The 16,455-nt window shown below is 36.7% G+C and overlaps 1 protein-coding gene, 2 long non-coding RNA genes and 1 other non-coding gene across 4 annotated transcripts; 2 read left to right on the top strand and 2 right to left on the bottom strand.

The window, feature by feature from the left end:
• Positions 1-1,648: 1,648 nt before the first annotated feature.
• On the bottom strand, positions 1,649-2,356 carry LOC135117600 (uncharacterized). The gene is made up of 2 exons (XR_010276990.1): positions 2,209-2,356; positions 1,649-1,944 (listed from the first exon to the last, which is right to left on the bottom strand). It is a non-coding gene; the product is annotated as an uncharacterized LOC135117600 (long non-coding RNA).
• Positions 2,357-6,405: 4,049 nt separating this feature from the next.
• Positions 6,406-7,928, top strand: LOC110370121 (uncharacterized). Its single transcript, XR_010276985.1, has 2 exons — positions 6,406-6,517; positions 7,645-7,928. It is a non-coding gene; the product is annotated as an uncharacterized LOC110370121 (transcript).
• Positions 7,929-11,871: 3,943 nt separating this feature from the next.
• On the bottom strand, positions 11,872-12,482 carry LOC135117609 (uncharacterized). The gene is made up of 2 exons (XR_010276994.1): positions 12,357-12,482; positions 11,872-12,155 (listed from the first exon to the last, which is right to left on the bottom strand). It is a non-coding gene; the product is annotated as an uncharacterized LOC135117609 (long non-coding RNA).
• A 724-nt stretch (positions 12,483-13,206) lies between these two features.
• On the top strand, positions 13,207-13,670 carry LOC126056730 (pupal cuticle protein C1B). The gene is made up of 2 exons (XM_049850570.2): positions 13,207-13,281; positions 13,392-13,670. Exons 1-2 carry the CDS (start codon positions 13,267-13,269, stop codon positions 13,650-13,652), a joined length of 276 nt encoding a protein of 91 aa, XP_049706527.2. The 5' UTR covers positions 13,207-13,266; the 3' UTR covers positions 13,653-13,670.
• Positions 13,671-16,455: the final 2,785 nt, after the last annotated feature.

Raw genomic sequence — 16,455 nt, 5'->3', positions numbered from 1 at the left:
GATTTATAATATGGATGAAATTCTAAAATATTTTTAAAAAACATAAAAGTTTAATAAATACCGACTATCTATGAATTGTATTACTTTTCTAATACTTTCAGAAAACAAAACCAAACTTCAAGCCATCCTATTTATTTGTTACAATTAAATTAATCAACATACTCACTTCACACGTGGTACCGTCTCAAGTGACATCGTACTCCTATATTACGTACCTAGTCACGTGCATACTGAATGCTAGTTGCACTTAATTGCAATGCGTTAGGTAACCCGTGCCTAGCTGCCCTAAGGTAAACAAAACTAAGGGGATGGTTCGTTGGAAGTCAGGCTTCAGGTCGTGTGTTTGCTTTCAATTCCTAGAAGAGATATGAATGTGCTGTAAGGCGGTTTGTATGCTAATTGTTTGACCACTGAAATCATAACAAGGAGACTAAAATTCGTAGTAGGGCCTGGACTAGCTCCCGAGACGGAAGAAGAAGAAATGATAAACCATTCAGAAAAATAGCTGCCCTACGTAATACGATATAGTATAGATAATATTCAATAATTTGAATTACAAATAAATCTATTCAAATGAATTAAAGGTGAACTTCAGGTAGCAAAAATTACATCAAGTTTGCAGTTAACAAATAAGCAACGAGGAAGTTATTCTCAATGAGCATGCAGAATTTTGTGAACATATTTTATTTCATCTTTGATTGTTTGAATGTCAGCAAAACTCAATTGTATGTAATGTTTTCGTTAAAGTCTAGGTTCGGGAAAACAGAACTTCATCTACGCCTCAACATAATTTCAAAGTTACTGGACCAAACAAATTGAATAAAAGCTCTATTTGATAACAAACGTTATGTATGTAAGTGTGTCACGTGACGTTTGGCACGTTCTCACGTTTTCTGCACTAAACGTCTCGGCGTCACCGACGTTCATTATAGTGCTCGCTTTATTGCCGTATCGAGCGATAAAATCACTAATCTCCAACATTAATCGACATTTACTTCGGCTGGATGCAAACATGTCGATACATCTCACATATATTGAACTGTTCGTACATTTTCAAGCGACTTTTCGTCCTGTGCTCTTACCGTGTGGTACCTAATTTCGTCTCAACACTTCAATAATACCCCCTAAATACGCAGCCTTGGTAATTTTATATGTGACGTATATGTCTAATTCAGTAACAATGATTATTATGTGGGCTGTATATATTGAAACATTTCGGACTCTATTATATGCACGTTTACTTAATAATGCCATAATAGCAACAACATTTGCAAAGATATCATACAAATACATGGTATTCTGTAAGTTTTGTAACGTTGAAACGTGTTTTAGTGCCCTTAAAGCCACCACAATAACTTTAACATTTAAACCCTTGAATATTAAGTTATTTGTGAATGAACAATCACGTCACAATGAATAGTGAAGAAAATACTTACGGCATTATTACATTACAAATAGTAATTGTGTTACGTGTATTATACTATTATTCAATAATAAAGGCTTTAACCTTTCAGAATACATAATAGGTATATGAACCCACACAATGAGGAATACTAAGACCTGACCTAGTTAACAATGACCAATGTGAAAATACAATGAACTGGTCATTTCGGAATCCTGAATGGCAAACTTGAGAAAAAGTCAAGAGTAATATCGAAGTAGCTTTATTTCGATTGTTGCTGTGATTATATTAATAATGTACATATTTGAGCAGTTGTCGTGTTTCATCAGCCTGGTTACTTCAAATGATCAGCGCACGTAATAAGTGTACGGGCGGCGTAGGTGTACGCGGAATAGGGCAGGGCGTAGTCGTAGGCGCTGTACGCGGAGTAGGCGACGGGCGCGGTGTACGCGGCTGCTACGGGAGCAGTGTACGCGGCCGCTACGGGTACTCAACCACTAGGGTTTGGCCGAAGCCAAAGCCAGGAGAGCAGCAAAGAACACCTGAAAATAAAATGAGTGTTTATTAGGACTGAAAATAAGTAAATCTGAAAAGACCACATATGTAGTTATTTACACTAAGTTGCTTTAGGTGAAATGTCTGCTTATGAATTTTCGAAAAAAATCTAACTTTTAAAGATTTGTGAGATTAAACTTATTCATTTATATAAATATATTAAAACAGTTTAAAAGATAATTAATTAATTTCACCACTTAAAATATTCACAGTTGAGAGACACTTATGTATACAGAGAAAATAGTACTCACGAATTTGAACATCTTGATGTTGGTTTGTTTTGTTGGTCGTTAAGAAACTGTAGGACACAAGATCCGGTGCACAATGATAATAATCAGACAATCGGGACTTCTTTTATATCAGTGGTCAAGTATACGGCGATGTGGTATATGGTAGTGTAACCGGATAAAGTCGAAATATCCTCCTCGAGCGCATTAAGCATTATAAGCACGTGCAGCCTTGCGCCGTGTCACCGGCGACCGCTAAAACATATTAGATCAAGGACTTACGCACTGGACACTATTTCTAAACGCCATAGATAACAAAAACTTGGGAAATTTAAATAAACACGGATCTCTTTGCAGCAGTTACACATTCCACAAGATTATTATCGTCGTTAAGTTTTTGTTGTTGTTTATTGTTCTACTTTTCTAGTAAGTAGTTTAAAGGGTCCGTGTTTTAGCCAAAAGTTTGGTCGAAACTAAACTTTTGAGTGTTTTGCGATATAACTTGTAAGTACTTTGATACAAACTAGGTAAACCGTTTGAAGCGGGTTCATTCAACTTTATACCGAGAGACAGCTTAAATTAGATCAAAAGTGTCGAAAGCTGAAGCTGTCCTTTAAATGTTTCAAACCAAAATGGGGTAGTAAGGGTAACGAATCAGAAATGACAGACTTCCAAAATACAGATGGAGAAATATATTTATATCATATTGGGTGGTTGTGACGTCATCGCGTTAGTGTTTATGTCGACGTGGTGACATTAGGACCTTATTGGCGACCTTGACACGAGGCACCTTGTTGACCAGGATTACTGGATGTCGCGGCGTCGGACGACGGTGGCGGTGGACCACTCGCTTGGCCTCGCCAAGGCTTGCGGCGAACGCACACGCCAGGAGTAATAGGAGCCACTGAAATCGGCAGGAAGAAGCCACAGTTATATTAAAAGATCAGTTTTAATATACTACTGTAAGAAATGCTATATGAATAATAAGTATGTATTTTGAGGATAGTGAGCTATTTTACTAGGTAATGCGCATACATTCAAAATACAATGATTAATTATTATCTTTGTATTGTCTTACACGGAGCAGGTAAACTATTGCCTGCCTGCTATAGGCTATTGATAACTAGGCCTAGGTAGGACAAAGTACTAGAAATAAATGTTTGGCTGATTAAGATTCTGCTGCTTGCCTTTTGCAAAAATATGAAAACATTTTTAATAATTCAATTCCGGCTTGAAATGATAGTGAGTAAGGTTCTAAAAAGACTCATAAATTGTCAGCACATGTGTGAAGATTGTAAAAATATGTCACAGTTAAGCGTGCGACGACCCCTGCATAACTTTCCTAAAATTTAAGGCTGTATTTTTTCTTGAGGAAAAGTTATGACATACTGAAATATTTTACATCTTCTAAATTACTTGCCTTACAATCATTGACGCGTCTGAAGTATATTCACCCCTTTTGCTTTTTACTGTCCGTACTTTTAACATCTTTTTAGGGTTTTAAAAGATTATTAACTATTCTATTTATAAATTATAAGGTTATGATTATTATTTGTAAAAGGGGAAAAGTGCTTGCACTTTTATTAAAAGGATAAACTATAATCAAATGTTTGCGCGAGACACATTTGCTAATACAATTTGACATATCGGTAAACAATTTGTTAATTCCAATCAGTTATTAGAATGATACATTATTAAAAATACATAAATACAACTTGAAATTAAAAGTGATTTTCTTAAAACTTAAATATGTATGTTTAATAAATAAATTACTAGATACTTACTGCTTTAAGTAACATCGTCACAATCATAAACTCAATGGTATCGAACTGAATTGCAGCTTATATATCTTGCTGTAAAACTGCTAATTTCATCTCACACCACGCATAGTATAACGAATTAATTAGATTGGATTCAATACTCACTCATTAGAACCGATACGCATATCTTGTGAAAGTAGGACTCACCTAATTAGTTTTGCTTAAAACTTCTGAAACGATTAACACTGTGGAAAACAAAATAACTAGCGGAGGTGTACGAGGAAACTGTCTTCGCCTATGCCTACTTTGGAGCCGACCATTTTTGTAGTATATTCTTACTACTACTCAAATGATGTAGAAATATATACTTATACTGTACCAAAAATATCGACATCATCTTCCGTGCCTTTTCCCAACTATGTTGGGGTCGGCTTTCAAACTACATTTACTTTGCATCAAGATTTACTTTCCCTAAGCCTTTTATTTAATAACATAGGTTAGTATTCAAAATATCCCAAACTGATTAAATTAAATACATATGTAGATGTACATATTTTTGTATTAGGCAATTGCGCGTCATTACACCTTAGACTTCGCTCGTAATACACTGGATATTTTGTATTACGTAGGTAAACGAAAATTACTTGAGCCCATTTTCACCGACAACATGATTGTCCGTTTTCTTTAAAACAACTGTTTACTTCTAAAATTCAACGTGAATATTCACAGTAGATACCTAAACAGATGTTTTAAGAAAACCGTTTATTTTGTCAGTGCACTTGAGCCCAAGTCAAATATTCTAAGACATTGTCTTTGCGTTCATATACGTAATTCGACGCTTCATGGCGTTTTAAATCTTAAAGCAGGTGTCAAGTTAATAATTGTTCTACAGTCGCTTGATACTATTCAGGAATCACCAGACGCGGGAACAAATGATCTCTCTTTGACGGAACAAATAGATTTCCATAGTTATTCTAAATTCAAACATAATAATTCTGGCACATAATGTGGAAAACCCAAATTTTTAATGGCCGTTTGGGTGTTCCTTTTATAAAATAACCTTGGCCAATAAACATCCAAATACTGCGTGTTCAGACAAAATTCAATTAAAAATGATGAGTGAAAGCAGCAAAATTAGCGCAGCGCATTATTTTGACAAAGTTGCAAGTATTGTTTTAAAATTAAATTACTCTCTAATTGAGTATTTTTCTGAGCACCTTTTGAGCAGTTTATTTATTTTCCTTTAAAATGGATAGATTAACCTCAAACTCAGAAACAAAAGATTTTGTAGGCGTATCCGTCTCTTTTACCCACATCCATACATACGTACAAACTTTCGCGTTTATATTATTTGATGAAAGAATACGTCTATTACTGTAAAATATAGGCTTTTACTATAATTTTAGCAAAATATTTGTCAAAATTTTAAGACGAAAGCCTCAGGGGTTTTAGTTTATGAACATAGCTTCAGCTAGCTCACCAGTCAATGTCCACATGTGCAACTTGTCATACAGATAAATTAAATAGACCTTTACATTGTTGACAGTGTGACGAGATCTATGTCCCTGCACGACACAATCAATCAAGGATTTGATGGGCACGTGTTGAGGTAACGAGCCTCCGGGGTTGGTTTGATCTACGTCATTTCTCACCTGTATGCTGAAGCCTACTCTTGCTTAAACATAGTGACTGCAAGAGTAGCAACTAATATAGCCTTCATTCGGAAAACAAATTATTGATGCTGATTTGAAATAATCGGATACTGTGTCAGATTGCATTATATATCTACTGTTTAAAAACAGTACCATGTCCTGTATTATTTATGTGATGAGTATAACTTTTATTTAGGTAAGAAGTAGTATCTATATAAAACCTTCTAGAATCAAGACTTTTCGTGAATTGTTTTCCATGCAGTTTTCTTGTGTTACCTACTTGTTCGAGTGGATTTTGCAGACACATTTCTCAGCTATCCCGGTTGTTGGTTTGACCGAGTTGTATGTAGGTAACTTGATCTGCGGAAAACGCAGACAATGGGACGTAAAAGGTTTTTTGAGTAAATAATATAGTGTACTATTATTTGCTAACTCTCGCGGTTACACCCACGTCCTTAAGGAGCTGATTCCCGTCGTCGGATTAAAGTGCCTGTTAGTCAGCCAAATGCACCATTTGAATATCTGAAAGTTATTAAGTTATCTTTTTCTTACATACAAATCTTTCCCTTCATTACATCAATACTAAAGATCGGTAAAAGTTACTGAGATCACCCAAACTCATAACGATAACGTGACATATTTTGTGCATGAAGAAAATTATGTTATTGTACTGATTATAATTTACAGCTTTAATTTGAAAAGGAGCTACATACTAATGAGAAGACAAGAAGAAAATATATTGTTGAGTCCCCAGGTGTGAAAGAGACTAATCTTCGGTTATGGTACGTGACGATTTGAGCGCGAATCCTGACAATACATGGTACGTTCTTAGTCACCCTATAAAGATGGGTCGGACACTCAATGGTCATCATTTAGCTCAGTACTTGCTCAGTGACAACAACCTCCAAAATGTACAAATTGGTGAGTGTTCATTGGTTATTACATAATTAGCTATTTTCATTAATTATAGAAACAGTGGGATCTATTGAAGTAAGGTTGCGTTGCGTCATATAAGTATTAGATTTGGGTGTTTGTATATTTATGTTCTTGTATGTATTTAAGAAATTAGGCATTTAGTTACTGTTTAATTAATAGTGCAGTTTAGTAAGCTTGTAAAGTGTTCCAATCGTTTCTGGACCAGTCTATACTAAAATTGTTAACAAACAATTCAATCTCGGTAACTACTTATCCCATTTTAAACATTTTTCAGCACGAGAAGTAGTTCCCACGGGACGAAATAATTCTTATTACTATTTGTATAAAGGTTGTATTTATCCTTTTGGTCTGTAGTAAAGTAATGAAAACACTTTAATTTAAACCCTATACCTAATACATAAGATATTTCATAGGGTAAGCTTAAGTTTCATTTGACAGTGGTATATTAGTAGAAAACGACTAATGCAACAAAATAGTATTATATAATATTGTAGAAATCGTGTACCTACTCCCTGATACTGCTGAAAAAATGATTAAAACGAACTCCAATCACAATTATACAGTTATTTTTGACCTTTTATTTATTTAATTTAGTTCTGCGAAACAATGCACAAAATATTGTATTTGTCTTCACAGGAGTATTTACAAAAATGTATCCTCCAATATGATTGACAAGGACTAATTTACTGACAAATTGTGTGAATACAAATGTTTGTTTGCATAAAGATAATAATTGTTTAGTCAAGCTTTGGTATGTGACGTGCATAAGAGTTTGGGTTTACATACATTATTTTATTTATTGCTTTATTCAAATTGATTTGGGTGTATGTAAGGAATTAATATTTTTAACCCATTGAAATTATAATCGTTTTGTATTCATCAATCGAATAAAACTATGGCAAAGTTGTGAATAGTAAACTTTAAGTATAGAAGTCCATTGTCGGAGCACTCATCGTCCTGTAATCATATACTTTGGACTGTTTTAAGATCTTTGCATATGTGTGCAAGAAGTGGCCCATTCCAGCCCTCAAAGAGGCTCGGAAAACTGTTAAAATATTCCTCCGTCTGAAAATTTTGTGTTATTATACTAATGCCTATGTTTCTTTCCACAGTTCGTGTTTGCCTGCATGTTGGCAATGGCAGCAGCGGCTCCTAACCCAGCGTTGTACTACAGCTCTCCTACACAGCTGCGTACACTGCGCCCCTGTACTCCGCGTACACAGCGCCCCTAGCGTACTCCGCGTACACAGCACCCCTGACCTACTCCGCATACACAGCACCAGTGGCGTACTCCTCCTCATACTCCTATTCCTCGCCTTACTACTTCTTTAAATAAGCAGAGTTTCTTTAAACCGAGTATTTTAGCGAACAAATAAATTATTTAGTGTTATTTGCAGTGATTGTTTTATTTCATTATTAGTTGTCCAAGAGTCTATTTGGTTCTGTATATGACAAAACAGCTATAAGGTTACCACAATACCTACTACTTTTATTGTTGAGATCCTTACAATAAATAGTAGGGTCTGATAATATCTTACATGTATTATTACTGATGTTTAGTAAGTACTTTAAAAATCCTTATCATCGTTTCTGTTTTTGTAACAGTTAAATACATGAGAGACAAAAGTTAAGAGAGAAAAGTGCGAGATAGTTTACCCAGACTTTTCCGTATAAGGAAAAGATCAATGATTACTTATTATGGCACAAAGTTTTGTGACGCCTCTTTCTGTCAGAAAAAGATTTAATGAGTCATGTTTGATTCTAGCTACTGCTGAATAAATCATGAGTGAATAGAAAGGTTTAAACATATTGTTACCGTGCGATTCGATGGTTTCCATCGGAACGAAACAATGGTTTTACCATATTGTTCCCAATCTATACTAACATTATAAAGAGGAAAACTTTGTTTGGTTGTAATGGATAAACTCAAAACTACTGGACCGATTTTAAATATTCTTTCACCATTAGAAAGCTATATTATCTACGAATAATATAGGCTATATTTTATCCCGGTGCCAGCAGTAGCTCCACGGGACGCGGGTGAAACCGCGGGAAAACGGCTAGTCTTATATATTGTTAGTTTTAGTTAATTATTAGATGATACACAACACCGTGCTAACTAGATTTCATAGCAGTTCTCCATGGACTCTGATGATTCCGTAGCGGTATTCGTGTGAAAGGTTTGTTTTTTCATCATACATATAATAAATCTGTAGAAAAGTAATTTTTGTACATTGAAGAAATTGGCAAAAAAATAGCCAGCATGTTAAAGGATAACTTACAGAACCCAATTCCATCATTTTTGTCATTTTGTCTGTTTGTCTGTTTGTCTGTTTATCTGTTTATCTGTTTGTTCGTTCGGGATTCACGTAAAATCTACGAATTCAATGCAGACAATGCTTATATACAAAAATTCTACGTAACTTGGGGTATTACTTAGTTTTGTTTCATCGAAATCGATTCACTCTATCAAAAGATATGATTAATTTTGTGAATTCAAGATGTAAAATATTACGACACGCAATCTGTTTGTCAAAACTGTACATTTGAATGTTGTACTTATATTAGTTGATCGGCCTATTATTAACCTTTACACAGAAAATCACACCTTCATAAGTAACTTCGGAAGAAAATAAAAATGAAAATTGTGTTTAGCCAAGGTTAAAGTAGCTCCATCTCTGGTAATCTGTGTTAAATAAAATACATAAAATTTGTCAAAGGAGCGAGGTGGTAAATGACAATAAATTACCATACATTCTTTATAGAGGTTTATTATTTCAACAGATGGAGTTGTGTATTTTCCGTAATTCACCATATTTTAACACGTAGTGTAATTTTCGATAGACATTTCAATAGTGTTTGTCAGTTTGCCGTGCCACATCAAAATCCAATTATAATTATTACCTTGATGAAAGGAAAATAATAGTTCTCAGCCAAATTTAAAACGGTGCCATCTAAATTATTTTTTGAATATTATGTCAAAAATGATGACTTTAGTATAACAATTAATTATCTTTTAAAGTTACAGATGGAGTTTATATCAGGATTTTTCATAAACATAGTTTAGCTTCTCTTCCACTAATGTGGTGGCCTTAAAACATATTACTTTGAGTGAATAGTATTAAGTAGACCTTCATTATTTTTTCTGATGCAAAGTATGGAAACTTAATCCTAGAAGAAAGGAGGATCTGTCTCGCAAGTGCTGCTAAGCGTGAGTTAGGTAGGTAATGTAGGATTCTGTAGCTTTAAGAACAAGCCCAGATACAAAGTGCAGATAAGAAATGGGAGCTTTCTCGATTTAATACCATACACAAGTAAAATGCTTTATGCGTCTGAAAACGTACAAATTGCGCGTCGCATACCAGAGACATGCTTACTTTCAACTTCTGATCGCAAATACACTGGTCACGATTACGAACAGTCTCAGTAAGACCCGAGCCAAGTCTAAAAACACCTTTATATAAAACTACGTTTGATGTCATTCAATCACAAAGACAGAATTGTTTTCTGTTGCAAATCCTATCCACCTGTATCCTATCCTAATCCAGCATGCATTGCAGGTGTGCATTACACAAAACCAATGGTATCCTATTCGAGAAGTCAAAAGAGTCGACCTGCCAACGTCAGCTTCTGCGCTAAGCAAGTGTTCTTAATAGTACCATCAGAATTACATTCATCGTTGAATGAGGTGAATAAATTTTCAGAAACCACAATAACAGTAGGAGCCAAAGCATATGATCGCTTCATAGAGCTCTGATTGGCCCAGTTGACCAAGTCAGGTCTGATTTGTTCGTTCATCAGATCTTTGAAAGTTTTTCGGTGGACTTTTTTTACTTACTGTCGTCCTGTTTACGTGTGACACAAAATATGGTATATAAACGCAAGAGCGAAATTTTCCTGGTGTGCGGTAGTGACGCACAGTATACAACACTTATGTTTCTTTTGATTTGCTGGCTCCACCAAGAAATGACAAATTGAGAGCGTACATTTTGAAAATCTTGGCAAAACTGCAGGTTTCAAGTACGAACACATGAAGTGGACTCTCACAGATACGTACATTTTGCCTATTCGTGAACTAATGCAAACATTTCGGTGGAGTCCCGGCTTAGGCCTCCCCACATTAGGCGTGCGCGATCCTCGGGCGTGTGAGTAGCGCGGGCGTCGCGAGCACGCTGCATGAACGTCGCGTTTTGCTGCCCTGCGGCATTTACCTACAGCGAGGTCGCGCGCACGCGCCGCTCTCCTGACGTTTAACTGCTAAGGCGTTTAGCGGGTGGCGGGGATAGCAGGCGAAGGGTAAGAACGCAACTCGAGCGCCGCGTCGCTTGCACTCTTCACACATGCCGCAGGGCAGCAAAACGCGACGTTCATGCAGCGTGCTCGCGACGCCCGCGCTACTCACACGCCCGAGGATCGCGCACGCCTAATGGGGTCAGCCTTACCATAGTGAGTAAGTGCACAGAAAATCCCCGTCATACAAGTGTTTCTCCCCAGTAGTGAAACTATCCTACCCTATGCGCCTGCTGATGATGATGACTCATTTTATCATCCATCCGGCTATTCCCCAACTATGTTGGTGTTGGCTTCCAGTCACCGAATCTGTTTGAGTACCAATATTTTGCTTGGAGCGACTACCTATCTACCTATCTTCAATCCAGTCAACTACACAAGCCGATATCCATGGTAAGACTGACAGACTTTCTGGCTTCTGATTAGTCGCAGCAGCTGCAGAAAATGTACAAATGACAGCTTTGTCAGACTCAAAGCATATCATCATCATCATCATCATCCGCCTATCGCAGTCCACTGCTGGACATAGGCCTCTCTAAGTGCACGCCACTGAGATCAAAGCATATAGACATAGATTATAACTGTTTCCTGTGAAAATTACTTACGCACCATACGTAATAATTTTCCAAATTGGCTGACTAGATCCAGAGATATTCACAACGTCACAAACTTTACTTCTTTTGTTTAGATAAATGGTCACATCCACAACACAACCTTGATCAATGAATCTATGCGACTGCTAAGTGCTAATCCTAATTATACTGTCACGTGAAAGAATGCACCTACGGGATAAGTAGTATTTTGACTATTCTATATTGCCCACGCAGACGAAGTTGCGGGCAACAGCTAGTAAACTCATAAAGTAAATCAATTTCATAAAGTTAGAACAAAAATATCTACTTCATATTGCATAGTCCCCAATACTATCATTACCTTCAAAACAACCTATCGGCTACATAGGTACTAAAATACTTGTCTGATATTATAGAAATTACCAACAATTTATTGTGCTAAACGCAATGACAAACTTAATAAAACCAAGTTAATGCTTTCGAAAGTACTATTTCTTTAATTCATTTTCATTTTGCCAAAATTAGGTATTTTGTGAACTCCAAATTACTTCTTGAGGTAGTAAGCGGCATAGGGTGAGGCGTAGGGTAGGCGGAGTAGGCGGCGAGCGGCGCGGAGTAGGCGGAGTAGGCGAGCGGCGCGGTGTAGGCAGCAGCCACCGGCGCGGTGTACGCCGCCGCCACGGCGCCGTGTATGCCGCGCTGTACAGCACGCCGGGCTTGGGCTCAGCCATGGCTGCCACCAACATGCACACGAATACGAACTGAAAAATAAAATATACAATGAGCTGTAATTTCTCTATCGACTTCTATTTTGACCGACTTTCCAAACAATAGGAGGTTCGTATTATTTTAAATAAACTTTAAAATAATGTAAATAACTTAATCAAAGCTTTGTATCCTGTTCAACTAAAACACTTGAGCATTTTACAACCCTACCAAACTTAATCAAAAACATTACTCACAAGTTTGAACATATTGTTAGTTGTTGTCAAGGAGCTCTTGTTGAACTGAATGATATCAAAAATCAGCTGCAACCAACTTTATAGTAAATTAAGAAGGACAGTGCACGCAATGTGGACAAAGCCTCGTTCTCGTAGCGGAGCCGTGCTTCGAATACCGATTAGCTGACCCCAACATCATGTGTTAATGAAGAGCAAGTGACCGTCGAATGCTTTCCGTTTCAATGTGGATACAAATTAAAAGTAAAAGCAAAGACCTTTTAGGATGAGATGAACACTATCCCTTTGGAGAGAATACATTGTTTGATATAATTTATTTCAACATCATCTCCCGAGCCTAAATATGATTCATAAAGCTTAAAATAGGGCAAAGACTTCTAATTTATTACTAAAAATCTATAGTAAATTAGAAGATGGCTAATATGGACCACGATTGAGTCGTTGATAAGAACTTTTAACAAAATTAAAAACATGTACTAAAGTGCTCAAACTTAAATGTTCGAGAGTGGGCACCACCGTGCAGTAAAATTACTACTATGTAACAAGAAAAAAACGTATCTGCTTTTCTATTGGTGGGTGGAAGATACGAAAATAGAAAACATCTCTAATTCAAATCTTTGTTTTCATCTAAACGACAATCTAATAACTTTATTTTTTTTATTTAACAACCATAAAACCACAAAAGGAAAAACAGTAACTCTTTTTTTTTCAAAGTCTATAGTAAACTTGCTTCCTGACATTTCTGACTAAAGGAAAGTAATTACAATTCTACGCATGCTACAGGTGCGAGCTCTGGTAACGTCACAAGTCACAATGCATACAAACATACGGCCTTCTCGAGTACTATAAAATTCGTAGCTTTTGTGTATTTGATATCATTCAGTGCAGCACTAGCTCAGTGAAAACAATCAAAATGTTCAAATACATGGTAAGTATTTCTTTATTCCAGGTGCGATGGAGAATTATTTAACAGTTTAATAGAAAAACAAAATCAAAAGTTAGTCAATTGATATTAACAAATAGTTGTTATGTTTTCAGTTCGTATTCGCCTGCATGCTGGTGGCGGCCATGGCTGAGCCCAAGCCCGGCGTGCTGTACAGCGCGGCATACACGGCGCCCGTGGCGGCGGCGTACACCGCGCCGGTGGCTGCTGCCTACACCGCGCCGCTCGCCTACTCCGCCTACTCCGCGCCGCTCGCCGCCTACTCCGCATACCCTACGCCTCACCCTATGCCGCTTACTACCTCAAGAAGTAAAATGAACATCTCACAAAACGGTCACAATTCTAAAATACAATAAATAAGTAACCCAACAACAGCTGTATGTGTATTATTTTACGATACCTAAATTTTTAAAACTTCAAGGTCAAAATATAGATAAGCAATAAATAATTTTAATTTCTTTCCTTATGCACCTGCACGGTCGAACAGTGCCAATTGAAATCTATCCAATTTTAGGCCAAATTAGGCCTGCTTGACCTACGGCAAAGAATTAACATCAACAAAATGTCCAGCAAATCTTGTATGACCCAAGCCTACAACGACTAGGATACACAATGGGCAATACGCATTTAGGTTACTACTAGTAGTCCCATCTTAACCTCGAGAATCAAATCTGCTGATCGCTGCAAATCTCAAAACAAATAAATTTTATTGGTATTACTTATTTGTTTTTCGAAAAGTTGTGACAGGATCAGCTTGATCAATTGAATTGTAAGTCAAAATGTCAGCATCGTAGTCACACCAGTTGCTCTAGAATGGCTATGTATTAATTGGAGTCCTTCATATACAACTTGAGAATGTACGATATTTACTTTTATTTAATTGAAGTATTTACATAATATTTACAATAATTTAAAAAGTCAAAATAAACTTATATATATATACAACTATATCGATATTTACCCATTACCATTTCGTTATATAAATATTACAAGCTGTCATATACGTTGAAACATTTCTTATAGCAAATAACGGCATCATATCTATTGATTGTGGTATTTAAACCTATTTACCACACCTAAAAAGTACGAGCCTGGATCTGCCTACTGGATCAACCCCTATGAAGAACAGGTATTAAAAATAAAAGAGCTTATATGAATCTGTAAGATTGAAAACGGAGCTGAACCAAAGACTTTATGTTATCGATATGAACATTTAAGACACTGTCTGTAGCTACATATTGCTCAGAAAGAGTTGTTACTATTCTTTTACCAGATTTAAATTAGTAACGCCAATATAATTTTAAATCGACAAATGACGTCATTAACGTTAAGATTGCAACTAGTTAAAATTCGCTGAGCCATTACATGCCTTTGGATATTCCAAATCATAGTAATTACATTTTCATGAAAGAGAAACATGACTAAAGTCTTGCTACAATTCAATTGATCTATTTTGCCTTTGACCTTTATGTATAATAAGGCTGATAGATGGATCGCTGATGTCCGAAACTTCTAAAATACGACCTATGATCGTAGTCCACTAATCTACATATGGTAAACATCGCCAATCGCCAACCGGACAATTTGTATGTACGCACAAAGTTTTCAATAATCACAAACTTTAAACTGCCTTGTTGGTCTACAAGCGCGGCTACTGTGTTCGAGGTCTCGGGTTCGATTCCCGGGTCGGGCCGAAATCGTTTTGTGGGTTTTCTTAAACTTAGCAGCCCGTAGTCTGGAAGTTGGTGATTGATTCACCCGTGCATCGGAGAGCACGTAAATGTCGGTCCTGCGCCTGATCTCTTTCCGGTCGTGTCGGATTGCCGTCCCATCGGGTTACGAGAGCGAATAGGGCTGTGTGAACTGTGGATACCATTACAATAATCACAAAGTAACATAAATGTTAAGCTTATTTTATTTTTATAGATTACTTCATTCTTACAAACCAAGTCAGAGTAGGACTAAACGATTCTGAAAATAGGACGTCATAATTTTATGCAAAATGAGACTGTGATGGTAAAATTACTAACAAAACAATAATAAAGATTATGACATTCATCTACGTGCATTTACATATCATCAAAAACAGGTGAAATCGCACTAACATTATAAAGGCGAAACTATGTAAGTGATTTTATTTCATTTTCATCTTGTATATCTGATCCTATTTGTATTTCTGATTTCATATTGGTTACTTTTTATCTGGGGTGGTTAGCAGTTCCTTCAGGAAGCGATTAGTAAAAATACACAAAGTATCTACTTATTCTTTACAAAATAAAATTATGCACCAATTTACTACTAAATACTATTAGATTTAGTATTGGCGGTCTATAATTTACATATCCCAAAACACACAATCCGTTACCTAATTAATTAAAACGACTCGCAGCTATTTCATTCATTGGGCACTCACTGTCCATGGAAGTAAATTCATTACTATTCCTTGCGCGCTGACAAGCTCGGTGGACCTCACGTTTTGTGCATTCGGCCTTCTGATATTACTATAAAATGGGAGGGTGCTACATCTTTCGTATCATTCAGTGAAGCAGTAGCTCAGTGAAAACAATCAAGATGTTCAAATCCATGGTGAGTGCCTTAGTTGAGAAATAGGACTTTAAAGAGAAAAAGCAACTCAAGTTAATCAATAATGACCCTGCATGCAGTTATATCAAGGAAAATATTCGTTGATAGATGTTTTGGTTTATCTCACCTAATTTTTCAATATTTTTGCAGTTCGTATTCGCCTGCATGCTGGTGGCGGCTATGGCTGAGCCCAAGCCCGGCGTGCTGTACAGCGCGGCATACACGGCGCCCGTGGCGGCGGCGTACACCGCGCCGGTGGCTGCTGCCACACCGCGCCGCTCGCCTACTCCGCCTACTCCGCGCCGCTCGCCGCCTACTCCGCCTACCCCTACGCCTCACCCTATGCCGCTTACTACCTCAAGAAGTAATTCAATGTTTACAAGATAGGAAATGAAAACGAATAAAAATAATAGTTATGGACCTCTAAATTATCTTTAATTTATTAAATAAGTACCTATCCCCAGAACCTATTGAATGATGTGGAGGAAGAAATTAATAAAAATTTAAAGTATAAAAAATTTGGTCACAGTGCCTCTCTTCTACCAAAATATGCGCTGCAATATTAATTAATGATTG

Source organism: Helicoverpa armigera, chromosome 11 (genome assembly GCF_030705265.1).
Source record: "Helicoverpa armigera isolate CAAS_96S chromosome 11, ASM3070526v1, whole genome shotgun sequence".
Taxonomy (NCBI): Eukaryota; Metazoa; Arthropoda; class Insecta; order Lepidoptera; family Noctuidae; genus Helicoverpa; species Helicoverpa armigera.
This window is presented reverse-complemented; position numbering and strand designations above follow the sequence as displayed.